We start from the raw sequence: 27,920 nt of genomic DNA on the forward strand, positions 1-27,920 counted from the left end.
CTCGCTTTGACAGTGATCGGACGGTGAAGATCTGGCGTGCACGAGGGACTCTTGATGCATCATCAGATGCGATGGACAACCCCGAAGACGTCTCCAGCAACTGAGACATCTCCAGCACTCTTCACTTTGAGCTCCACTGAAACCCCTTGATGTATTCATCAGTGCTACAAAGACTTCATAAAACGTTTTGAATTTCCAGAACCTCTGGAGCCTGACATTCTTCTCAAGCTTGCATCATGTCGGAGTGCTGCTGGTGCTGTGGCTAATTTAACGTAGACTCTCGCAAACTAACATCCTCTTATGCCCAAGGTAAATTAGCAATTCAGTCCACTTTTAAGCATGCACTTAAGATGAAGAAAGGTTCTTAGGGGCATTGGTGAGGGAAGGCCGAGTGTCTGAAGCTGGTCTCAGCAATCCGGTCCTCTCTACTCTGGCATGAGTTTGCCTGACCAAGGGAAATAATGGCAGCGTCGAGCTGTCCCTCAGTAAGTGAAGGTAGCTTTTTTTTCCGTGACTGACTTGGATTCACCGTGCTCTTAAGTCGTTGTCTTTGTGGTCTTGCTTAGTTAGTGGATGCAGACCGCTGTTTGCCAAGGTGTTCGGCGCAACTCCAAACTTTCAAACACTCTTCACTCCGTGGTCAGCGTGTCTAGCGGTAGCTCACACTCTTCACACTGTTTCTGCGTCTCACCGTGTTTTGTCCTTCACCAAGTGCTGGTTGACACTTCCCCCCTCTGTGAACTGAAGTCAAGTTCTGACCTATGACCTTTAGGTAGCTTCCTCCCCATCTCACACTGGTGGAGATGGAGCCTGGCATCTAGCATAGAGGTGTAGTGTACTGTATTTATTTGATTGTATGGTGAGAGGAGCATTCCTGTGCCTGTTAAACCATAAATAAGCCTAGCCCGGTTCCTCTGCGCCTCTCTGTGTGTTTTCTGCTGGTCGGGACTAAATTTAACGTAACGCTGCGTTCAGACCATGCAACACCGGACTGTTCATTCACTGTTACTGAAACTGCTACTGTAGCTACTAAAACAAGCTCCGTTATTCTTTTGTAATAGTCGAGTGGTCTGAATAGTTGGTAGAAGGCACTCAACTGCTGTAAACTGCACAGTTGGAGGAATGTTAGCACCTAAATGCTTCCCTGCCCTGCACATAGCAGCCCAGGACATTTTTTTTGTTGGTTGTTGTGTCGTTTAAACACTGTATTTAGTATAACAAGATCTCTCTTTGACGTTTAGCTGACAGACAATATGGCTGATTCTCTAGCAATGTCAGATGCCACTTCAATTAAACGCCATCTGCCATACAACATGCCTGAGCTGTGCCTTTCTTTTTGACTCATTATTTGATCATTATCTGTTTATATAGAATTACAAGTGGTTTGCTTAAAGAATCCATCTAAGATCCATTCCCCGGAAAGAAAGAAGCTCCACTGGAAGCTCCACGCAACAAGAAACAGCACCACTGGAGGGCAGCACTTAATAGTGTTGAAGATAGTGATAGTGTTAATGTAATAGATGAAGAAAAATCAACGGGTTGTTGTTAAAATATCAGAAAATCTGGGGAAAAAAACAAACACTTCATTAGTATATTTCTGGAGGGACCCTGCAATGCGTCTTTGATAACATGTAGACATTCTTTTTCAAATTCTAATTTTATTTGTCACGTAGACAATCATAAAAGAAAGTGAAGTGATTGTCACATGTGATGCACGGCAGCACAGCACACGGTGCACACAGTGAAATTTGTCCTCTGCATTAAACCCATCACCCTGAGTGAGCAGTGGGCAGCCATGACAGGCACCTGGGGAGCAGTGTGTGGGGACGGTGCTTTGCTCAATGGCACCTTGGCGGATCGGGATTCGAGCTGGCAACCTTTTGATTACGGCGCCTCTTCCTTAACCACTAGGCCACCACTACCCCTCACTAGGCCACCACTGCCCCAATCTTTGATATATATCTTTGATATATATAGCAGGGAGGTATCTTTACTTTTTTTTCCCAACCACTAATACAGCACTTCATCACATTTAATAATCCATTTGAGAGGTACGGTAGACAAGGACCGGTTTCATTTGTAACGGCACCATATTCCAACAGCATGGCACCCATAGGGCACATTTGCTTCAGACAATCATCATGCCTCTTATATTCTACCTTTCCTCCACTATTAAAGCAGCTAGTAGGCACCTCAGAGAAAACCCTACTAGGGCACTTGGCACTTCGAACACCACCAGGGTGGTGGCTGTGAGTAAAGGGTTGGATAAGAACCCTTGGATAAGGCTTTTTCTTAGATCCTTTTCCGTTTTTATGATTGTAATTTGAGTGTTCTGTCATACATTAAGTTGTTTTAAAGTTCATTTTGCTTAGAATCTATCTATAATTTCTGCATCTCTCTCTGCTGGATGGGATTGGAGAGGTTAGATGCTATTTTTGCATCAATTTACTGGTCAAATTCAGAACATGGCCATGAAAGTAATTTTTATAGCTGAAAACACAAAGCATGTAATTCTCAAATAATATGAGGAGCATCCTCCTGTGAATAGTATTTGAAGTCGATGCGACTTTGCACAAATGGATTCAAGACCTCTTCACACACCATGAAGCAAATCATTGAATTCAGCTGAGCAGTAAGCCCCCTGCAGAGAAAAAACAGCATCTTCACGAGGCGGCCCATCTCCATCCCTTATAAAAGTTGCCTTTTATGGGGTGTTGTGTGAGCCGCATCAACCATCCACATCGAAACAAGGACCCACGAACTGCACACAGCATCACGTCCTGTAGCACATGCTGCTGCCGTCTCTAACAACACCGGGCCGCCGGGTCCAGTTCTGGTGCTCGTGTTCCCGATGCAAGTTAGTCACACTGAAGCCTCTGTGGCACATGTTAGGTGGTGGAATTGAACCTGTGAAAGTGAAGTGAAACACAATACTGCCCTCGGTGAGCAGTGGGGGGGACGTGAAAGGCTCGGCATACGAACCGGCAACCTTCGGATTAAGGGTCCACTTCCTTGAAGGAGAAAGTGAAAAAAGGTGCAGTGATTGTCATTGTGATACACAGCTGCACAGCACACAGCGAAATGTGTCCTCTGCTTTTAACCATCACTCCTGGTGTGCAGTGGGCAGCCATGACAGGCGCCCGGGGAGCAGGTGCTTTGCTCAGTGGCACCTTGGCGGATCGGGATTTGAACCGGCAACCTTCTGATTACAGTGCTGCTTGCTTAACCGCTAGGCCACCACCGCCCCTGCCACTGCTCCTTAACTGCTAGGCCGCCACGTCTGACAGGACCAACATGGAGGTTTTTTTGCTCAGACCTTCATTCAAGACTTACATCAAGGAACGTTGGTGACCCAGGACACTGCTGCTCCATCATTGGATGTCCTTCCTCAGGCCTTAGGCAGGCAACCAGATCTGTGCACAGAGATCTTTACATTTATACTTTACATTCTTTCGCACGTAATTTACGTTTTAAGGCTGTGGCGGATCTAGTGTGTTTAAACGTTATTTAACGTGTAAAGTTTGTTTAATAAAAAAAAATAGATAAATTGCATGTATAAATAAGTAATTTTGTCGGTTTGACTGACGGGCTTTTCCCACGGAGCCGCCTCGTCTCTTTATTCTGAGGGGCGAGGCTGACGCCGAGCGTGACGTCACGGACGTAGTGGGGTGACTCCCCTCCGCGCGCCGCACTCACGGCGGCGTCCTGCGAGCTGGCGGGGAGCGATCGTCGTGGGGGGGGCTGGAAAAACAGACGCGTGTGCGTGAATATTTAAATAGCAAAAAAGAAGAAAAAATTCAAAAATGTCCAACATCCGCCGCAGCTCCACGATGAACAGCTTCGTGAACATGGCGAGCATCGCGGACTTCGAGCCGCTCGCCGCCGCCATTCCCGCCACGAAAGTTGAAATCACGGTGTCGTGCAGGTGAGTGATGCGCCGTGCGCGGACGGGCTCTCCGCTGTGGGAGGAGAGAAGAATTGTAATTCCTGTCGTAATATCGTCCGGTCCTTACAGTTTCTCCTCAGATCCTGGACGTTGGCATTTCCCGTCGTTCGCGCGTGAAAATGTGGTTGTGAGGAGGATGTGGCGCCACCGTATTTCAAAACGTGTCTATTTCGTGCAAAGCGGTGGGTTCAGAGGTGACGAGTTGGGCAGCGTGGAGTTAATTGACACGCAGCCAATTATGATTGACGTGCGTGACCAGGTTGCGTAACGGCGGCGCGCTCCAGGCCCTCCAGCATCAGGCTCAGGTGGGTCCGGCAGGTGTGGGGCCCGGACACCCCCGGCGTAGTAAATTCACAGTTTATTACATGTCGTTATAACGCGTATTATTGTTGTTATTGACATCATGTTATTGATAATATTGATATGATATTATTGATAACTCCTGGACGCCGGGGTGCAAGCATCTGCTCTGTATGGGGATTCGTGCGTGGCCAGTGTGCCCGCTGATGTACCCGTGGCCACTTTTTTTTTAATTTTTGATTGACGGTACGGAGATTTCCACACGGCCCAGGCAGAAATATCGGCGCGCAACTGTGAGCTGCTTCGTGCCCTCAGCTGCGCACCCCACCCCTCCAGCTAGATTGCGGGACGCTTGGCCGTGCCCCCGAATGTCACATGCATTACTGATGGACTTGGATTAGCACGCCGACGCGCATGCGTCCGGGCGCGGCGCCGGAGTGGCGTGGGGGGGGTTAAAGAGCGGAGGGTGGAAGCTTGTTAGCTGGCCTTGGGGCAATTAACAGGCCGAGTAGCTGCGCCGGTGTCTTGGGGAGCCTTGGTAAAGTGAAGTGAAGTGATTGTCACATGTGATACACAGCAGCACAGCACACGGTGCACACAGTGAAATTTGTCCTCTGCATTTAACCCATCACCCTGAGTGAGCAGTGGGCAGCCATGACAGGCGCCCGGGGAGCAGTGTGTGGGGACGGTGCTTTGCTCAGTGGCACCTCAGTGGTACCTTGGCGGATCGGGATTCGAACCGGCAACCTTCTGATTACGGGGCCGCTTCCTTAACCACTAGGCCACCACTGCCCCCTAATGGCAGCGGGGGGTGGGGGTGGCGGATATCTGGTCCACGTAGGCTCCCGATCCGTGATGCTTGGGTTTTTCCGGACGTCTAGCGTGCCGTTTCCCCCTGTTTAACATAATCTCATTATAACGTGACGCACTTTCGCCCACTTTCGAAGCTGTCGCAACTCATCGCCTTGATAGCTGGGAACAATATCGAAAAGTCCACCGGAGCCGAATTTTAATTACATTCGTACGATGAGATAATCCAGCGCTTCGCAAATGTTGAGATTTTTTTGTTAGTTTGCTTTTTTGTAAAATGAAAAAAAAAAAAAACTTTTCATGGGGTGGTAGTGGCCTAGTGGGTAACACACTCGCCTGTGCACCAGAAGACCCAGGTTCGAACCCCACCTACTACCATCGTGTCCCTGAGCAAGACACTTAACCCTGAGTGTCCCCGGGGGGGGGACTGTCCCTGTAACTACTGATTGTAAGTCGCTCTGGATACAGGCGTACATGTGAATGGGGTTCCAAGTTAAAGCCGGCAAACTGCTGACTTTCTGCCTGACTAAATGGCAGTTTAGTGTGAAACGCTCGGCTCCGAGGGTAAATCTACACCGGCGCTGCACATTTGCGAGCCGCGGTGAAATTGGCTGAGCCGCGTCGGGGCGGGCAGCGGCCCCCTTCTCCCGACTCCCGGCCTTCTTGCAGAGAGCAGCAGTTTCGTGCCCGAGATTTCTCCCGTCCGTGTCCCTTTATCTGCCTCCCTGTCGCAGTGCCTCCTAATCCCCGGAGCAGGGATGCCTTTCACGGCTGGAACTGTGGTTTCGGCTCCATTAATTTTTTTTTGCACCCTTTAGAACGTGCAGATTTTTTCCAGAGTCCAGAACAAAAAATAAAATCACTGATTGAGTGGACTTGCAGTGTTAACTTTATACTCGGAGCTATTAGAGTGGAACTAAACGAAGTGACGCTCATTTTTAAAAAGGCTTTCTCCTTCATCAGTGTGAAATTACGAGTTATTGGCCAAAAATCCACGCGCCCTGTATAATCGTGGCTCTTCATGTTTTTTTTTTTTTCCCGCGCAAAACCTTTTTATGTTAAAAGCCCACTTGTCACAATGATTAGTGCCCCTATTTATAAAGCCATTACAAAGGTTTAAGCCTAAATCCATCAGCAACTGTACTGTTGGATAGAAAGCAGGGAACGTTCCCTTATTTAGGACCAGATTTACATTTACGGCATTTATCAGACGCCCTTATCCAGAGCGACTTACAAACAGCAGTTACAGGGACAGTCCCCCCCTGGAGACACTCAGGGTTAAGTGTCCTGCACAGGGAATCAATGGTCTTCTGGTTCAAAGGCAAGTGTGTTACCCACTAGGCTACTACAACCCTACGGCAATTACGAATGGCAATTACGAATGTCCTGAAAACAGTAGGCATTAGTTGAGTCTCACTAACCAGTGTAGAACAGCTATTCACCAAAAAAAGCAGATCACTCAGATACATGATTAGAGCATGATGAGAGCTCTGTCCCTTGACTGAGACATCCTTTGACTGAAGCCTGACTGAGAACAGGAATCAGAATGTCAAATGTCACCGGGACTCCATCAAACACCAAAGCTCTGGACAACATCCGTGTTGCTGTTTATTCGGATATTGTCTATATAAACCAGACCGGAGAAACAGTGGTGGATGACTGATGCCTGTAATGATCGAATGCTGAATGTTGGAAACCAAGGGACCAAAGTCGCCCTGGCGGCCTGTAGTGTCCCCATGCTTAGTGGACCAGGACTGGCTTTTTTCGTTGGGAGGCCACAGATGGTTTGGCTGAACTGCCCACCGCCGCCACGTCAACTTCTGGGACCAGTGGGCTCCCTACAGAGCCTCGTGTGAAACTGGGGGAAACAGGGTCTCCTCTGATGTGCAACGTTTCCTTGGCAACGTTGGGGAACCGTTGGTGAGAAGCACCATTTGGCCGGCGTACTGCAGCAGGGCGGGCGCGGCAGGAGATCGAGCCATGGCAGGGATAAAAAAAAAAAAACAAACAAACAATAAACTGAGTAATTGTTCCCTTGTGACTGGGAGAAGAAAATAGATAATGAGGAATTAAAAGCACAGTTATAATAGTTTTGGATTTTTCATTAGTTTTAGTTTTTATTTCGTTTAGATTTTTTTTTTCAAATTCAGTTAGTTTTAATTAGTTTTTAGAGGCAGATTTACTCGTTTTTATTAGTTTTGATATTTTGATTAGTTTAGTTTTTATTAGTTACAGTGTTAGTTTTAGTTTTTTTTTTTGTAAATTAGGATATTTGTCAGGTGCATGAATCAAAATCACCAGAATAGCCTTATCCATCTTAGCTCCGATAAGGTTATTGACTCTTGCAGCTCCGGGTGTTTTGAATTTTGGTTCGAGTGAAGTGGTGAACTTTTTGAAGGTAATCGAGTCACACAGTCGTGTAGACATTCCAGTCTTAATAAACATACTTACCAACGCTTCTTCTCGTTTGTGGTGTTCCTGCGTATTTACTAGCCAGCAGCTACTTGGTCGGCGGTGGAAGCAGTCCATTATGGATGCTGTAGTATCACGTTCCTTTCCCATGTTACCTGGCCTGGCTACCGCTTCTCTTTCGGGGGAGGGCGGGCGAGAGGCTAGCTTGTTCAGGTACTCTTGGTTCACCTTTTTGTGTGAGCTTTTCAAATGGACTTTCAGATTCGTGGGGTTTTTCCCCCTTGAGAAGTATTCCACATATTGTATCACCTGCTTCTACAACAAGGCACTTACTTTTATTTTTGCCACTATCATAATCAAAGAAATCCCAAATAGGACTTTCTTCCGCTTTCTTCCGACTTTCGCTGCAGCCATCACGCTAGCCGGCGGCGTCACGGACAGACTATGGACACGTGACGTCACAGACCACGTGTTACCATAATGGTCAAAAACCTGGCTTAAAACTGGCAGCGTGAAGTAAATAGATTTTAATTCTTATTACAAAGACGAAAACGAAGGACGTTTTTGCTATAATATTAGTTTGTTTAAGTTTGTTTTGTATACACACAAAACAGTTTCAGTTAGTTTTCGTTTTTTTTTTAACTCTTTATTTCAGTTAACGAAAATGCTTTTTCAATTCTAGTTTTAGTTTTATCGTTCGTTTTCGTTAACTATAATAACCTTGATTAAAAGGACTGTTAATAATTCTGGAGGCGACTCTATTGCCGGGTTTTGAAGCAACCGTGGAAAATGACTTTAAAGTAAACTCTCAGCATTTCAATCAACGGCGCTGATAGAAATTCTGATATTTTCTTGACCGGCGACATTGAAATGAAATCCATTTTCGGCACAGAGACATAAGACAAACACTCTCAGGACAGAATGGCAAATTGCCTCTCTATTTGTTTTGCGGTTCTTTTTGAAATATATTGATCAGAGCTAAAGGTCATCTGAGAAATTGGCAATATTGCACATTGAAATTTGAAGAAAAGTCTGTTCTCACAACGAGAAGACGTGCAAATCAGCTGCATACAGCTCTGCATATTTGCCATATGGAACAAAGACGTATGTCAGAGGTCATGGGTCAGTGTTGGGAGGAATCAGGAGGTGTCCAGAGTCAGAGTCAAGGCCAGGGTCAGCTGGTTCTGAAATGCTGGAGTGTCTCTCGGTGTGTTCAGCAGAAAACAGAATCTGGTTTTGGTTCTGACCAAATCAATACAGGGACTGAAAAAGGTGGAAGGAAGCGTGGGTCAGCAGGTGCCGGTGACCTCGAAGACGTAGTACGAACGTCTGTCTCGGAAACGTCAGAAGGCGTTAAAGCCAGCGTCCCGCCAGCGTGTCGATTGAAAAGGTGAAGGCGAGGCTCAGCATGCCTCGGTGTGGAAGGTCTTCACGCCCGGAGGGCCGTACGGAACAAGAACCGCATTGTCTCTGTCGGAGGCTGCGGACTCCATGAATACCGACTGCAGGCATTCACGAATTCGGATAAAAAGAACGGTGCTGAGGACCCATGTGTGTTTATCACCTTGGCTCTTTTTCTGTATGGCTTTTCAAATTGTATAAACCAGGTAGGACACCTGCGTCACTCTTGTCACACATGCCACCGAGGAGCAAATGTTATATCAGGCTAATCCTCAAATTGACTCAGGCTAATTTTTGAGGTGATATTTATGGCAGCAGACAAATTATTAGGTCTGTAACACAATTTACCTTTAGTTCATTTTAAATGGACTACAGTGACATTAATATGCAACATTTTATCATATCATATTTATTCATAAAGCAACAAAGGAGCTGACCAAAGTGCTGTATATTAAAATGAAAAAAAATAATTAAATAGCCAGGGACAGGACAGACATGGACAAAATGTTCAGTAAAAATACCAAAAAACCCAATAAATTGAATAAAAAGAGTTTAACAGTTAAATTCTGGTACATTTTACTGAAAATTCTGCAGAATCTAAAATAACATAGTCATAAAACAACATTTGTATTATTTACATTCAGCTATATGATTTAGGATAATGTGATATATCTGACCTTTTGAGAATCTCCCTAATAGTCAGTCCAACATTTTGTCCAACATAGTCAGTCCAACTCCAACTGAATCATACATTTGAGTTGATTTTGGGGTGTTTAAAACCAGTAAAACACTGTCCACATTTTGGGATGTAAAAAAAGCCTTTTTTCCCTCATGTGGGATTTTTATGCGGCATTAAGGCCTGGCCCAAATGCTGTGGGAAGAGGTCTCCTATGAGCACGACACTGGTGGGATTTGAAATGGGAATGTGCTGTTGTGTGGAGATTGCACGGTTAATATTTCATGACGAGTTCTGTTCCTTGCTCGGGCTACCTTCAATTTTCCTAGAATTGCCGTGAAAGGGAAAGCCCTTTACAGAGGAGAGGGCCTGGGCAACCAGAGCTGGGCGCCGGTGTAAACATGATTCGGTGGACGTGCCTGCCTCCCTTCCTCGGGATCAAATTTAAATGCCCGATATGCTTCGGCAGATCTGTCTTATAACCACAGTGGAGCCACCACAACCTTGTGCTTTATTTCACTGCTTGTGAAGGAAATAATAATTGTAATAATGATCCAGTACGTTATTGTTATGTTCCGTGATGTAAAATTAGGCCGACAGGAGCACTAAACATTGCTTAATGGGAATTAGGGATATGCCAGCCGCAGTAGGTCCACAGAACTACCCTTTCATCTCTGCAAAGGAGGACGTGTTTAAAATTCATGACCCTCCTAAAGCGAATCCCATTCCAGTGCAGCTCTCCTCCCCTTTTCTGTCCAACCTAATCAATCCACTGGCCAGGACTGGCCAATGTTTCTGATTAAGAGATGTAATATTACATTATATTTTACATTTCACACATTTTTTTTATTATTTCTACTATTGATTTTACCTCATGAATTTCACAATAAGCTTAAATAAGCTTATTATGATATTTAAAAGATGGTTAAATAACCGTACAGAATAAGCAGATACGTTCACCTCATATTTCAATTTCCCTTCACACGCTTACAGATTAAGCCAGTAAATAAATAAATCTGCTTAATCTAAAGTCATGTGTGTTTGGCATGAAGGCATTTTGTGAATGTGCACTCGTGAGAATAACTGGTACGTCACGCTCGGGGACTCTATTTGTTTCCTGTGGCTGAAAGGATGTCTGCAGAAATACGGGTGTCTTTGTCTTGTAATGTGTGTCCATTTGCACCAACATCTCCTAACAAGGTTAGAATGGTCAGGGTGCTTCTCCTCTACCTTCTCCACTCTCCCAGGCAAGGACCTGCAAAGTGCACATTTACCAAATAAAACGGGAAGTTTCAGTCTCATGTACAAGAGACGCTTTTTAAGACGTCCCGATTGAAATATTCCATATGGTAGCCTACCCAGACGTGTTCATATTAAGCTTGAGATTTAAAAGCTTGATGGAATATTAATTACGGGCTCAACGTAATGCTGTTTTAAAAGCAGTTTCCCAATGAAAAGTACCTGTGAAATCATCAGAACTTTAGGCCTGAATATACCATGATGGTGCAGACAGTACAGCTCTCCTCCCTAGTGGTGGCCTAGGAAGCGACCCCGTAATCAGAAGGTTGCCGGTTTGAATCCTGATCCACCAGGGTGCCACTGAGGTGCCATTGAGCAAAGCACCGTCCCCACACACTGCTCCCTGGGCGCCTGTCATGCCTGCCCACTGCTCACTCAGGGTGATGGGTTAAATGCAGAGGACAAATTTCTCTGTGTGCATCGTGTGCTGTGCTGCTGTGTATCACATGTGACAATCACTTCACTTTACCTTTACCAAACGTAAGTGGGAGGAATATGCATAGGTTAACGAGTTTGCAACAATATATGTTTCATAATTGTTAGAAAACGCTAATAAAAAACTTGTTTATAAAGAAAGTATGAAGTACTAGAATAATAGTCTTTGTCTAGAAATCTAAATAATAGGCAGAAGAAACATGGCAAACCTCAAAAAAAAACAACTGGTTTAGCATTTTGTGTAGAATATTGAAGTCTGAAACTGAAATATTATGTAGCATGTAAGCTGTAGCATTGCTTAGTTTCAGCAGAACATTCTATTTCTGATTTAGCCAGTGTCTAAATATTTCAAATAAAATAATTTCAAATGAACAGTTGACCAGCAAGTCTAACAAAAAAAAAAAAATGAAGGCAAAACTGCTGGAGTCAGACCTGCTGGAGTCAGACGTTATCATCCGTACTGTGGCCTTTATCTAGCCCGCCTGGAATCCACGCCGAGCGGTGTGATTTATTAAGGGTGCGAGCTGCGGAGAGATGTTGTTTCTCTGAGCAGAAGCACTTTCGGCCGCCACCCGCTCCTTTAAAGCGCTGATATAAAAAACGACCCCCGTGTTGGCAGTGGACGGCGAGGCGGCTGCATACGCCCTGACACAGCCAGGCTAGCCCACAGCAACATCGCACCATCTTACATATCATTTTGCCTGAGCAGCAGCGGGGCGGCTGATCTAGATACATCACTCCCAATCAATCGCTGAAGGATGTTCACTATTTCACATGACTGCTTAAGCATCCATGAGAGCAAAAACAAAACACACAGAAAAAGGAAAAAAAATTATATATATATATATATATATGTGTGTGTGTGTGTGTGTGTGTGTGTGTATATAAAATATATATATATTGTATATGTTATAATATACCATACAAACACACACACTACCAGTCCAATGTATGGATACACCGACTTGCATGTTTTACATTTTTTCTTTTACATGAGGTTATGAAATAAACAAAGAAATAATAAACAAGTTGAAAACAAAAAGTTGAAGAATTCATACTATGCCACTGGGAGAGCAGTAAGCGTCCAGATATTGAGGAATGGACCAGATGGTATCCTGGGAACAGTTCTGCCAACATCTGAAAGTTAATCTTTATGTTCTTCATGTACACATGGTGTTCTATATAAATATATAAAAAAATGATCAGTTATCAGTTATGCCTTTTCTTTATATTCTTTATATGATGCCAACCTGGATGGTATTCATAAGTTGTGTCCTGCCTATTTTGTTTGGTAGTTTGTTAATAAAATAATATTTTAAAAAGATAATTTGCGTCTCTCCAAATCTGAGATTTTGCTTTAATTGCAGCATTTCACTCTTGGCTTCTCTCCACCACCTTAAGTGATGGTTTCCAAAAGCTTCACTTTGACACATTTTCTTAACATTCAATAAAGTATAAATAAAGCGAAGTGATTGTCACATGTGATACACAGCAGCACAGCACATGGTGCACACAGTGAAATTTGTCCTCTGCATTTAACCCATCACCCTTGGTGAGCAGTGGGCAGCCATGACAGGCGCCCGGGGAGCAGTGTGTGGGGACGGTGCTTTGCTCAGTGGCACCTCAGTGGCACCTTGGCAGATCGGGATTCGAACCAGCAACCTGATTACAGGGCCGCTTCCTTAACCGCTAGGCCATCACTGCCCATCATGTTAATGAGCATCTCATGAAGTGGCTTTTTATGACAATAGTGAGCAAAGCAGCCATGAAGGTAAAAAGGAGGCGACTCCTGAAAAAGCAGATTCATCAAACATACTTCACTTTCTCCTGCTCCAAAAAAGACAAATAATATTTCTTGCATTGGATTCTTCAAAATGGCTCCGTCGTAGACTCCATAACTGCCACAGAGTAGGTGCATTTGTGCAAGTCTCTGTTTTTCCACCGGTATGGCACAATGGACAAATTGCAACTTTCCCCCCTAAACCTATTTAATAAATGATGTCACATTTTCATGCCAGCAAACATGCAAAAAAAAAGAAAAAACGGACGAGAAACAGGTCATGAAAGGTTTATGTTTTAATGTACGATCTGGCAGCCTGTCACACGGCCCTGGTGAGCCTGTGGATGCACACTCGGCGGTTGGCGTCGAATGCTCTTCCACTCGGAGGCCTTGGAGCTCCACAAAAACTTTGGCCTTGAAGTCATTTTTGTCGCTGCTGTATTTAATGATGCCGTTATGAAATAAAATCTTGTTATTGCAGCGTAATTAAATCAGGTCCGTATCACTGGAGACTAACGAAAAGGGGGCGAACAATGGAGACACTTCCATTAGCCGCGAACTAACCATTTGCAGCCCTTTTGAGCTGGTTTTGAAATCATGGCCACATAGACAAGATGCAACGTATGTGGCTGCATTTTTTCGTATAATTTCATATACGTGTTCATGCAGTCATGCGTTTATATCGTTATTTTACCATTCTTTCCTTTATCCACAGAAATCTTCTGGACCGAGACACTTTCTCCAAATCCGATCCAAGTGAGTGTTATTTTAACACACACACACAGTCCCGATGTGATATATAGCTACATATTTCTTGTTGTATGCAATAAATGTTATGTTAAATATGTGTTATTTCTGCTATTCTTTCTAAAGTTCTCAGATGCATTCTTCATATATTTACATTTTTTTGTCACATATATACCAACTAAAACCATAGGGAACATTATATTTTCTTGTGCAGTCTTGTCAGCGTATAGAACATATAGTATGGGTGAGTGGGTAGCATTTTCAGATCCCACTGGGCGCTGTATGCCTGCACGTGAGTGGGAATACCATTAATTTCATATTTACATGTGGGAACCTGAGCTTTGAGAAGTTGAGCCTTAAGCTGTGTACATTCCTTCATGGGCTTTCATATTTAAATGAGAATTTCACTGCCTTTAAACACTGCATTTGTGTGTGTTTACTGTACTTTGAGATGCAGATGCTGCAATGACGGGCCCTGACAGTCTCAGTATTAATGAAGCTGCTTGTATCTCCAGGCTCTGCACTGTTCACTCAGAATGCCTGACCGATTTCATTAAACTCTCTGCCAAACGTAGCCTCCATCCCATTTTAAATGCCTTTCTTAAAGAACAACTTTACTGTTTAATATATATGTATTAAATATATCCATGTGGGTTGTCTGCGGGCACTTCGGATCCTTCGTTTTTGAGATGCAAGTGTCTGCGCTGGATTCTCACAGCAAAACAGAAACACTCACGACCTGTGAAATTGCCCTGAAGCAATTATTACTGTTACTGAGTCATTCCTGTTATCTGCTAAAATTTGGAAAATTAAAAATCTTTAACATTCTGTCAGAGTAGTGCCACTAATTCTAATGATTTAGGGTCTTATTATTCTGAAAAGGTTTTATTTTTTTTAAAGCAGAGCTTTAGTATACGCCAGTCATTTCACCAATGAGCATTTTTAAAAGAATTTCTATTACATTTCACCCCTAATAGGAAATGTTTTAACAAAGTTATCGGTAGTTCTTTGCTTGATCGACTTTTACCTTATGGACCAACAGAACATTTGTAGCTGTGCCAGATTACTTTTCTTTTTTTATAGCGTGATTAAAATTAGACATTAGACAAACATTCTAGACAACCTAGCCTAACACAAAATGCTATTTGCTGAAAATGATCGAGGGTAATTTTTAGCAATGCAATAATGAACACACTAACAGGGTGCAATATTATTTCAGGGACACAATGAAACACGTGTTTAACCGTAATTAGAGTTTCACCAAATTAATATTTAGCCTAGTCTACATAATAAAATAATATTTTTTATTTAATTCATAGCTGATAGATATTGTTGAAGTTGATTACTTTGTAACGAATATGTGATAAAATACAAATAGTGTTATAATGTTTATAATTTAATGTTTTAAGAAAATTTCACTTTGTAAGTGACAATACACATTCCGAGCATCCATTTAAAACTATACACAGACTTTTGTGGTTTTTCTTTTCTTTTTTTTTGTTTACTACCCCCACTATTTGGGTGCACAGTAGCATAAATGCTGCCACTCCAGGCATCCTATACTTAACTTGCTATTAGTCTCACAGATGAATTCATGTGTCTGTGCCATTAAGACTTCTGTACGTTACTGTACGCTCTCGCTCCGTGTCAGCAGCTGTGTATGCCCAGCTGCTCGGTCTTGCCTGTAGCCATGGGTTAATTACCATTACAGAAGGCCTGCAAAGTATATCCAGTAATGAACAGCACGACTACTCTACATGTTCAGCTGTCGGCCCATTTAGTCTGCTGTGAAGGGGGATTCAGCGGCCGCGAGAGAGGGATGAAAAGAGAAAGTGAAACAGAGAGTAGACAAAATGTGCGAGGATACAGTGGGAGAAAGGGGGAATTTGCATACGCCTGACATTGGTAGAGACCGCTGGTTGCTTGTGGGCATCCCGTAATATTCAAGGAGACGTCAGCGGGAGGGAACCGAGGATGGAGGATCCACCGTCTGTTTATACAAGGAGGCACTTGTGCTGAGTCCTTGTCTTAGCTATGCTGACGTTATTGGCGAAGTCGCACAAGATTAGAGCGCCTCAGTAGACTCCAGAGCCAAAAGACACATGTTTCGGTGGCCTTCAGATGCTAAAATTAGAACCAGCTCCGATGCTGGCCAGCAGGATGTGTGTGTGTGTGTGTGTGTGTGTGTATTTGCATGTGTACATCACATTTGTGTGTAAGTACACTACTTTTATGTGATGGCTTATTCATAAATGTTCACATATTAAGGCATTGGATGTGTAGAGTGTGTGTAGATTAGGCTCTTTAGATGGAAATTAATGAGATGGCGCTGTTGATTACATGTGAGGAAAAGGGGTTGTACAGTAATGAGTCAGAGCAAGATTGCTCTTCCTGAACTTATGCTTATGTGCCTCGTTGCGAGTGTGTGTGTGTGTGTGTGTGTGTGCCTTAAATTAATGTACATTTCCTCCTGTGATCGCTGCTGACATTTAGAGTGATATTTAACCAGTCGCTAGGGCCCCATACACTCAACACACAACAGGAAAAAAGGATATATAATTTAAAACCTTGTTAAATTTCAGAGCGATTTCTGCTCATCGTGCATCCCCATGATCTAAGTAATCACGTTAAATGTGGACCGTGAATGAGTGGGCTGTAACGCAAGCCTGGGCTCTGTCCAGAGTCATTAATGTGGATGATTTAATTAGCTGTAGTATAGCAATATAGCATTACTTTATCTGACACTAATGACAAGATTTATACTAAACTAATTTAAAGCGTTAGTGCATGCAGGGAGCATTGCAGAGATATATATAGGCAGAGTAGCATCATGTGACTTAAGCCTTTAGTAACTCTGCCCCAAAGGTAATGACAGTTGTCTAGATCAAGGTTTCTTAACCAACAGATTGTAGTGGAACTGCAAGACATTCATGATGTGTGTGTGTATTATATATATTATATATTGTCATGATCTGAAAATTACCGGGCCAGGTTTCCCTGGCGTCTCGTGTCTTTCGTGTGCCTAATTTCCTTCATTGTGATCACCTATAATATGTTTTAAATGTTACTGTATGCATTTACGTTATTTATCAGACGCCCTCATCCAGAGCGACTTACAATTAGTAGTTACAGGGACAGTCCCCCTGGAGCTTAGTGTCTTGATCAGGGTAGTAAGCGGGATTTGAACCTGGGTCTTCTTGTTCATAGGCGAGTGTGTTACCCACTAGGCTACTATCAACCTATGCTTGTTCCATCCCTGTGTGTTCCAGAGTATATAAAATGGTGTTTGTGTATAAATAGTAAATATTATTTACTACATAACTATTTATATAGTAAATCAGTATTATATTTATATTGTATACTATTGTCATGAAGTGCGGGTGAAGGATTGAGAAGGCACTGAAGGCCAAAATTAACAGAAAACTAACTGAAGACCTCTAGCTGTCAGAAAGCACATTAATGTGTGAACAGTGGGTGATCAGGACCCAATAATCAGGCTAACCCAGTAGTGCCTGGACGCTACCAATGGGCACAACGACGAGGCATCCAGGAAGAGAACCAGGAGGTGGATGGGGCAGGCGGTGGCAAACATAGGAACCCCATGCTTCCAGCTTTGGCACTATCCCTCCTCTCCTCCATCCTCCTCTAAGGCGTCCCTCGCCGCCTTGGGAGCGGAGGCGGGCCTGGCGGCTTAGGCTGGTTTGGCCCATCAGGTGGTTCAGGGAACACGCAGGCCGTCTCCATCGCTGTCATCGGCTGAGCCTCTGGGGTGGGTTCCTATATTTTGTCATGGTGCAAGGGTAAAGCATTGAGGAGGCACTGACATTTTGAATAATAATAGTATTTATTTATTTATTAAGGAAGAAAATTAGCATGTTGGCCAAAACTAACTCAAAAACCGGACAACATGTGACTAGTTGTCAGAAAGCACATTAATGTGCGAACACATTGACATGGATGCAGGAACATTAATGCAGGAATGACTAGCGCATCCTGCATACACGCTTATACAGAACCTAATGAATTGAAGTGAAGTGATTGTCACATGTGATACACAGCAGCACAGCACACGGTGCACATAGTGAAATTTGTCCTCTGCATTTAACCCATCAACCTGGGTGAGCAGCGGGCAGCCATGACAGGCGCCCAGGGAGCAGTGTATGGGGACGGTGCTTTGCTCAGTGGCACCTCAGTGGCCCACATTACATTTTACATACTGATGCTTGCCTACAAAGCCAAGCACGGGTCAGCACCCTCCTACCTCATATCTCTCATTCCTCCTCACTCTGCTCCCCGGCAAACTTTTAAGCTTGGGCGGGGCCAGCACCAGAGGCCTGCATGTAAGACATAAACATATAGAAGGTATTCGAGTGTTAATATTTACATTGTTGCTTACCAACCTTCACTTCAGAGAAAGGCTTGACGAACTAAAGGAAAGGAAATGAGCGGGTTGGATGTAAATGGTTGAACGTTGTATGTTGAGATGTGTGTTGCATGGGGGTTAAACACAGTTTAGTGCGTGGTGCCAGAGAGTAAGTTTGCCCACCCCTGATCAAGACTCTTTTCTGTCTTGGCTCCTAGGTGGTGGAATTTGAATTTGGGTTCTGAGTTGTTAACCGAACGTGTATCTACAGATCGGGTCTTAGTGAAGCAGATGAGGATATTTTAAAGCACTAATGTAATTCTGCCAAATGCTGTAAATGTGAATTTAAAGTGCTTGATGTAAATGTACTTTAGGAATACTTAAAAAACAGACGTGCGTTAAGCCAAACCCATTATGGAACTCATACTACAACAGAAAATAAACATGAATAGTCTGGCTGTGGGATGGATTTTGTTTGCCACCAGTTCGTTTCAGCAGTTTTCCTATTGAATCGTTTGAAGCATCTTGGTGGAAGTTATTGGCTATGTTTCCGGTGACGACGGCCTCTGGACACTTTTACCAGATGGCCAACTAATGAGAGTCTAAGTGCAAATGGTTTCAGATGCCTGTCACAGTTTGATTTCGTGCGGAGTGTTTGCTCAAACTGCAACGCTGTTTATTTAGCCATTTGGATGCTTGGAGGATTCAGTTCAAGAATAATGCAAGTAATTACGTGAAAAACTTTTTCCCCATGCTAGTTTTAGCGTGCTGTGGCATTTTTTGAAGTGAAAATGAATTGATTGTCATTGTGAGACACTGCAGCACAGCACACGGTGACACCACAAAATGTGTCCTCTGCTTATAACCATCACCCTTGGTGAGCAGTGGGCAGCCATGACGATCTGGGGGCGCCAGGGAGCAGTGTGTTGGGACGGGGCTTTGCTTGGTGGCACCTTGGCAGACTGGGATTCAAACCGGCAACCTTTTGATTACAGGGTCGCTTCCTTAACCGCTAGGCCACCACTGCCCCTTTTCCCCTCACGCTAACCCCAAAAATGTCATTCATTGTAATTATTAATAATCTTCTTTTTCTTTCTCTGTCTGTGGGAGCAGTCTGTGTGCTGTACACGCAAGGTGTGGGAAACAGAGAATGGCGAGAGGTGAGTTCAACCCCCCAGCGCTTACACTGCTGACCATGTGACCGCGCGGCCATGTCACGTGTCGACAGCAGTCACCCTTTTCATTTTTTCGCTCAAGTTCAAGCATAGGTGCGGATTAATTATGCATGTGATTTAGATGATTGCGTTTCCACGTTTACCCTGCGATGATGAATAATGCATCGCTCTTCCTCCTGGCGCTGCTGAATTAGCCGCTGCTTGTGTTTGTGTCCTCCTGACAGTACGGCCGTACAGAGGTTATTGACAACACCCTGAATCCAGACTTTGTCACCAAATTCATCCTTGACTACTTCTTTGAGGAACGACAGAACCTGCGCTTTGACCTGTGAGTTTAACGACTTTTTGTGTGATTGTATATTGTGTTTGTGTGTCACGTGCTCAGTTCCTTGCATGTGATTGGCTGAAGCTTAAGTGAAGCTATAAATCAAATCTGCAGGTGACTATATATAGCTTAAATATCAGTAATACACATGACATCACACAGGTCATGTGCGAAGAAAGAGATCCTCATTATACAAGGAAGTTCATGGATGCTGACCAGTGTTCATGTGCGCATAAAGACACACATGCAGCGAGTGTCTGGTGGTGCATCCGAGCGCCGAGCAGCTTTCTCCGCACATCTCACCCTCATCTTCAGCATTCCTGTCCCTGTGGCCATTCTGCCCCTGTGTCCACACTGCTTGCTCTAACGCACTTTAGCACTCTGACACACTGCTCGGCGTGCACCCCGCCCCGTTTGGCGGTGGGTGGGGGGTTGGGTGGGTGCTGAGGGAAGAGCAGTGATTTATTTACAGAGCTGGGGAAATGCACAACGAGAGTTCTGCATCGTGTCCTGCACATTAGCATGACCTTACAGGTCATGTCCAAGAAAGTGAAAAGTGAAAGTGAAGTGATTGTCATTGTGAGACACTGCAGCACACCACACGGTGACACAATGAAATCTGTCCTCTGCTTTTTATCATCACCCTGAGTGAGCAGTGTGCAGCCATGACAGGCGCCCGGTGAGCACTGTGTGGGGACGGTGCTTTGCTATGTGGCACCTCAGTGGCACCTTGGCAGACCGGGAATCGAACCGGCAACCTTCTGATTACGTTGCCGCTTCCTTAACAACTAGGCCACCACTGCCCCCCATAATAAGATATGGTCTCTGTATTTGAATGTGTAAGTGAGGTGTGTGTTAGTGTGTGCATATATACATACACACACACACACGCGCAGACAGACATACAGCGGGGGAAATAACACATCAGCATTTTTATCTGTAAAGTGAACTCTAAGTGAGTTATTGACACAACATTTCCACCAGATGTATTGAATTCATACAAAGAAATCAGAGCATTAAATTGTACAAGTTGAGTTTAATAAAATATGGTCATAAATAAAGTGAAATGACACAGGCAATAAGTATTTAATACTTTGTAGAAAAAACTTTGTTGTTGATTACAGCTTCTACATGCCTCTTGTATGGAGAGACCAGTCGTCTGTGTTGCTCACGAGTGCTTCTGGTCCAGTCTTCCACACTTGCACAGTCTTCTTTAAATCTTGAAGGATCCTTGGGCTTCTTTTATGAACTTTGATCTTCAGTTCTCTCCATAGAGCTTCTATGGGATTTAGGTCAGATGATTGACTAGGCCATTCAAGCAACTTGTATTTCTTTCTTTGAAATCACTTGATTGTTTCCTTGTGTTTGGGATCATTGTCTTGCTGAAATGTCCACCCTATTTTTATTTTCAGCTTTCAGGTAGATGGCAGCAGATTTTTTATCCAGAATGTCCCGGTACACTTGCCAGTACAGCTTTCTGAAAAGCAGTCCCAAACCAGGATGCTTCCACCCCCAAACTTTGCTGTTAACTAGTTTCACAAACTTTAAGTGACCCTCAACATGCTTTTTATTCAGCAATGGAGTCTTGGTTGCCATGACTGTTCGGTGCATTGCTTAAAGTTTTCTTTTAAACAACAGTACCTGCTGATGCAAGGTCTTCCTGAAGTTCTGCCTGTCATTCTTGGCTCTCCTCTGAACTCTCCTGATTGTCCTTTGGGCTCCTCGGACAGGGATCTTACATGGAGCACCTGATCGTTACCGGTTTATGGTGAACTGACGCTCTTACATTTCCGGATAATGGCCCCCAGACTGCTCACAGGAACATTCAGCGTAATGGAAATGCACCTATAACCATTCCCATCAGAATGCTTTTCAACGATAAGATTACGATGATCTTGGGAGAGTTCTTTGCTTTTACCCATCATGAAGTCTCTCTCTGTGTGAATGAGCTGCCTTTATAGGCCATCAATTAGGACTAAAGCAGCTGATATCAATTAGTACTGATAGGGGGCACGGTTTCTCTCTCAATACTGACAGATTTCAGGAATCTTATTCCCTGTGTCATTTCGCCTTATTTATTACCCCTCAATACTTCATAATGTTCTTAATGTATACTTAAATGTTCTTATCTTTTTGGCATGTATTCATTATTTGGCTTGATGGCTACATCTGGTGGAAATTTTGTGTCAATAGCCCACTTAGAAATCCCCTTACTGATAAAAATGCTGATGTGTCAAATGCTTATTTTTACTGCTGTGTGTGTGTGTGTGTGTACACACATACACACATAGGGAGAGAGATATTTGTATGCTTGCAAGTGAAGCATTCAGGCACATTTCTGAATAAGCAGGAAGCGCGCTGGCACATGTGCATTTTCCTGGCTGCATGTTATGTAAAAGGGTCCGTGGGCTTGTGGAAATGCTTCATGCGTGACACATTATCGTGTCATGGTCAACTCTTCCATGATGTAGGGAGCATGTGAGTGACACCAATGGGTTGAATCTCAGGAAGTAGGAACTGCAAAATGCATTAAACAAATGGTTTAAACATACCATCTATCTATCTATAGCTATCTGTATACATAATATAAACAAAGGCAGCATGAAATTTGTCATAATACACTGACCTATGAACCAAAAGACCAAAAAAGTCCCTGAGCCACTTAACCCTGAGTTGCTACAGGGGAACTATCCCTGTCTACTACATGCCGTAAATGTAAACTTAAGTATTTTAATTGATTATGCACATTAAGCAATAATTAAAGAGGACAGGACACTAACACACGAAAAAAAATAAGAATAAAATGTCTTAATACAGGAACAAGTTCACCCCAATAACGTTATCGAAGTTAGTAAAGACTAAATTAATCATCCTCTCTTCAAATAGAGAGTGGGAGCGGCACAGCAATAGACAGACACATATAGATATAGCATTATTATGTTATACTATTATATTTCTGTCTTTTATTTTTGGTTAAAGGTCTGACAACATTTTATGTGCAGCCTCTCTCATCTGAGGCAGTCTTCGCTCCTGATGGTCTTTTTCCGTTGTCTTTCTTCTCCTTTTAGGTATGACCTTGACTCAAAAAGTGACAACCTCTCCAAACATGTAAGTATTCTGTGATGCTGTCAAGGTGCACGCTCAGTCTCTCCCTGTCTCTCTTCCCCTCTCTCTGTACCACGTTATGGCTGTGTCTTCATAAACGTGTTGGCCCTTAACTGAAGACGGCCTCCGTGGTTATTATACATGTATGTCACGGCCACCGTTCCGCTGCCTGGCTCCCAGGCACGTGACAGTGTGACCCGTAAGGGGTCAACGTTCAGAATAAAACCCGGTTCAGCCATCTTGGGTGCTGCCCGCCCTTTGATGATTTCGCACTGACGCTTTTTTGAACAACGACCACTTTTTTGAACAACGATCATTTGCCTGTTTGGTGACTACGAGTTTGCGTGCCCCTGCCCCTGCCTTAACGACTGAATGACATCAACCCATTCTTCAGTGGTACCCAGTCTTTAAGAAGCCAGACTTTCTTGGACCATTTTCAAGCCAGCCGAGTTCCCGAAGTCTCTGTCTTAGGGTGCGTAGGGTGGTAGTAGCCTAGTGGGTAATACACTCGCCTATGAACCAGAAGACCCGGGGTCAAATCCCACTTACTACCACTGTGTCCCTGAGCAAGACACTTAACCCTAAGTTGCTCCACTGATTGTAAGTCGCTCTGGATAAGGGCGTCTGATAAATGCTGTAAATGTAATGTATGTAATGTGCGCCTCCTTCATCTGCGCTCACCCCCTCTCCTGTGTACAATCCTAATTCCACTACGTCTGTCCATGCTTCCCCGAACTGACGCGCTGACAATATCAAATCGAGAATATCACAGACCCGAGATCAGTGCTATGGGTGGAATAATGCCTTCAAGTGCATCGTAAGATCCCACTTCCCAGTTGAGAAATCACTACTTTCATTGAAGTGGCTTACTGGGAAATAAGATTAAGAAGTATTCAGAATAAGATAATGGTCTGTTGAAGAACTGGACGACCGCTGCAAAATGCTAGTGGCTAATGTTTAAGGGGGAAGGTAAGAACAACGTGGTATTGAGAGAGAAAAATTAAAGAGGAGAGAACACAGGTCATTAAGGTGAAATTATCATGATTCATTTATTAAATTCATCTGATTATTATTATGATTTTGAAAACAGCCTTTCAAAATGGTAAGCCTAAATAATTGCCCTTCCCTGCCCATACATTAGAGCTAAAACACATAATAAAAAAATATATATTTTTTGTCATTATGTCTCATTAAGATGGTTGAATGTCCCTGATGCTTTGTCCTACGTCACCTATGGTTGAAAATTGTGAGTTTCCCATTGGTAACAAGTCTTTGTTTGACCATTCATTTGCTTGGAACTCGTAATTACGAAATTCCTGCATCCTTGCAGCTGCAGGCCGCCTTGTGCGTCAGCGTTCGACAGGCCAGGTGAAAGTAAACTATGCTGCAGCTGCAAGGCACTGTGGGAGATGTATGCATTGCAGGCATGCAGCTGGACATGCTGTGTCTTTTGTTCTGCCGAGCGGAGGCGAGCCCTGGCCCTGAGGCGAAGTGCTGAGAACAGACCCAGCAGACGGGAAACTCGGCGGGGCGGAAGGGAGTTTGATCCGCTCCACTAGAGTGCTTTTGTATTGGAACCAAGATGTGGAGCGCGGCATTGGTCCCACCACCCTGTACTGACTTTTTACTCTGTTCGGTCAAGCCGATTGAAAAAGAGAAACTTTCATTTATTTAGGTTTTTTTTTTTTTTTTTTTTTTGTCGATCCAGAAATAGCGGTTTTTAAGTGGTGAAATCCCCTGGCGGTTTTTAAGCGTGAGTCTCCCAGTTCGACTCATGCGCTATTCTTACTCACTTGCTATTTCAGGACTCATTTGTCAAGACGCTGAAAGAATCGCTTCGATTTCTATTTTTAGGAACAGACCAGAAAAGATGCTTACCTTTTTGAAACGGGCCCTTGCTTCAAGAGATGCAGTCTGCAGATATGCTGTGGCGCTGGCCTCTAGCATTTAGAATGGATGTGCCTTCATCAGGGAACAGATATCTCCCATTTTAGTTCACCTAAATTTTTCACAAGTTTTTTTATTGAGGTTGTTGCATACGTAGTTTTTTTTGTTATGTATGCCACTTGAGTTTCGTTTTCCTTTGATACAATCTTCAAGTATATAGTTGAAAAAGTTTTATAAATCTGGTTATTTTAATACAAATTGTTGTAATGATTAATGGCCATAAATATCTCTATATATCTTAGTTCAATGTACACATGAGCCATACTAAAACCATATAAAAACAATACAATATATTATGTATATTGATATATTGTGTGTATGTGTTTATGTGTATTGTATAGTATGCATATGTTTGGATAGTACTATGTATAACCATCTTATGTATTTCGAAATGTATTCACGCTCAGCCTTTGTTTTGTCTTCCTGTAAATACGACAACTACAGTATTTGCCCGTAGAATGTGACTGTGTTTGTGTGTGTGTGTGTGTGTGTGTGTGTGTTTGCAGGATTTCCTGGGGCAGGCCTTCTGCACGCTGGGGGAGGTGGTGGGTTCGCACGGCAGCCGTCTGGAGAGACCCCTGACGTGAGTCGCCGCTCTATGTGATGTGACAGGTCGTGATGCTGTTTTTAGCACCCCCACCACCAAAAAAACGAAATTGATAAATAAAGTATTTGCTCATGCTAAAAATGAATGGATAGTTTATGAACTGCAGCTGATCCAGGCTTTTTTTATGTTAAGAATGGCACTTACTGTAAGACAAGGATGATGTAAGAATGAGCGACTTTTTCTCTCGGTTATGTAAGATCCTCTGTGTCTGCAGCCTGGAACATTAACTCCCAAAAACTACACCAAAATCTCCAGCAGGCTTGGTCGAGCTTGTACAGTATGACATCAATAGGGCGAAGATTGATTTTTGCAGCCCGCATTATGTAAATAAGTGTAGTTTGACAGGAGCTCCCAGCACACTTTTAGCCCTATAAAATATTCATCTTCTGCGTTGAAAGACCATGTAATAAATAATAAACCACAACTGGCTTAAAGCCTCATCAAATTAGATATATTTATCAGGGTACAAAGTCTTGTCTGTCTGTCTTCTGCAGTCAAAGTCATGCTGAATGCTTATGAAATATGCATGCACCCCCCCCTCTATTTTCTCCCATTCTGTGTCCGTGGACCCAGGAGCCCCTGGAGTCGCAAACGAGATTAAAGGGCTCAGTGCAATTAGACAATGATTTCTGGGTTTTAGAACATTATGAAGTCGTAAAAAATTAAGTGTCTTGCTTCAGGGGCTGATGATATATCAATTAAAGTATCACAGTGTGATTGTGAACATTAACATCTTCATCTACTTGCATGATAGTTGTGAGTCTAAGCACTTGTTTTTCCTGCATAATTAGCAAAATTGTAACACACTGTTGTAGATGCCATTTATTATTTTAAAGGTCCCCCATTATGAAAATTTCACTTTTTGAGATTATTTAACATTGTCTGTGGTCCTGCACTGGCTGGAAATGGCGATAGGTGTGAAGAGTGCTTTGGCCATTCTGCTTTGCCGTTCAGAGAGCGGCAGCTCAGATGGGCGGATCTGGAAATTGTCCCCTTATGTCGCAGTAAGGGGAAAGGACACCTCCCCTTTCTCAAGCTTTTTCCACCCAGAGAATTTCCCACCCCTCCCCTAAAACATTATCTCCACCGACTGTCAAGGCTTGAAAACGTGCAAAGCTTTGCAGTTGAGCTTTTAGTGGATGTAAAAATGAACACAAAATTATTTTTTGTAGTTCTATCACGTGAGACTCTGGAAAAAACGCTGACACAACTTCCTGTTTGTGCCAAACAACATAGTTGGTGTTGCCTCTATACTCCACATAAGCATTTAAAACTATAAGGTCATAATAGGGGTCCTTTAAGTCAGTATTACTATTAGTAAAACCATATTTAAAATCACCTGCCTTGTTTTATTCTTTTCCATTTAAAAAAATGTCATTGTGAATATATGAAGGAAAGACCACCAAAGGTCCACTAATATCTCCTCTGCATTTTATCACAGTGCACATAATGTGGGCAGATAGGTGCCGTGTCCAATTACAGCAATCTCCGTGGGCGCATATAAATGTCCAGTGTTACTGATCACGATTTCTAGTCAAGAACTGTGCCAATGTCTCAGTCTGCGTGGCCCTGGGAATACCAACTAGAATGTAATGTGTGAAAATGGCAGATTATTGGGCACCTCCTCCCTTCTGTTATCTTGGAAGATATTGAACTGCAGCTGGTTGTGTCCTAACAACAAAAAAAGTTGTTTTGGCTGCCTCCGCTACATGCAGAAGACTTATTAGTTTAGAATTTGTCATTTGTCCATGTAAAAAGTCATAGCAGGGAATAATGTGAAGCCATTGTCAGCATAATGTGAACTACTTAAAATGCGCAACATGATAATATGGTTCTAATTTATATGGCAATATTTTATTATTGTGTTTTAATTATGGTATAACTGTAAATGGTTACTGTTTCACAAAGACCTTTGGCATTAGGTTTCTTGGTACCATGATGGCTATTGTGTGTGGGGAGTATTCGTTAACGTTACATCAAGTATGATTTTAGGATTGCAGAAATACGTTTATGCAAATGAGAAAGTACTGTTTGCTAGTTATCTGTATCTGTGAGATGAGGAACTAACTATAACTACTTTTGTACTGCAGCTGCTGTTAAATCTCAGGAATATGTCCGGTGCCTATAGATTACCAGCATTTCATTCAATAATTCTGATTGGAAAAATAAATGAACCTGACATTCATAAAACACAACACTACAAAATTACACATACTGTGAAGCCCACAATTTATTTCAAAATATATCATTTCAAATATTTGCGTGCAGTGTTCCTGTTTGTCCATGTGTATGGCAGCACTGATCATGTTTTTAAAAGGGAGATTAGAGCTTGTTAGCCATGGCAATCTTGAAATGGGAAATTATTATGGCAATTTCTTTAGAATTTGCGCCCATATTTTGATGACCTTTTTTTTTTTAGTTCTGAAGACCTTTGATGTTTCATTTAGTATCTCATCTGTTTGACAAATCCTTTGTTCCATCAGAACACTCCGCAGAATAGCTGTGCTGGAGTTTTGGTTTAAAGTGACTTAGGCACTCCCCCTCATGTAAAATGCATAACTCCCCTTTATGATGATGGAACGGTAAACAGCT

The 27,920-nt window shown here is 43.1% G+C and overlaps 2 protein-coding genes across 9 annotated transcripts in view; both read left to right on the forward strand.

Annotated features, from left to right (window-relative positions):
• Positions 1 to 1,312, forward strand: part of kif21a (kinesin family member 21A) — a 30,127-nt gene extending 28,815 nt beyond the window's left edge. For all 7 annotated transcript variants that reach the window (XM_028959063.1, XM_028959069.1, XM_028959066.1 and 4 more), the window contains one exon: positions 14 to 1,312. In XM_028959063.1, the coding sequence (XP_028814896.1) occupies positions 14 to 104 (91 nt within the window). In that variant the 3' untranslated portion in view covers positions 105 to 1,312. The remainder of the gene's footprint in view (positions 1 to 13) is intronic.
• A 2,366-nt stretch (positions 1,313 to 3,678) lies between these two features.
• LOC114767365 (copine-8-like) overlaps positions 3,679 to 27,920 on the forward strand; it is a 39,243-nt gene continuing 15,001 nt past the window's right edge. For both annotated transcript variants that reach the window (XM_028959071.1, XM_028959072.1), the window contains exons 1-6: positions 3,679 to 3,925; positions 13,775 to 13,815; positions 19,283 to 19,329; positions 19,569 to 19,672; positions 22,738 to 22,777; positions 25,228 to 25,304. In XM_028959071.1, coding sequence (XP_028814904.1) covers positions 3,804 to 3,925; positions 13,775 to 13,815; positions 19,283 to 19,329; positions 19,569 to 19,672; positions 22,738 to 22,777; positions 25,228 to 25,304 — 431 coding nt within the window. In that variant the 5' untranslated portion in view covers positions 3,679 to 3,803. The remainder of the gene's footprint in view (positions 3,926 to 13,774; positions 13,816 to 19,282; positions 19,330 to 19,568; positions 19,673 to 22,737; positions 22,778 to 25,227; positions 25,305 to 27,920) is intronic.

Source organism: Denticeps clupeoides, chromosome 17 (assembly GCF_900700375.1).
Source record: "Denticeps clupeoides chromosome 17, fDenClu1.1, whole genome shotgun sequence".
NCBI lineage: Eukaryota > Metazoa > Chordata > Actinopteri > Clupeiformes > Denticipitidae > Denticeps > Denticeps clupeoides.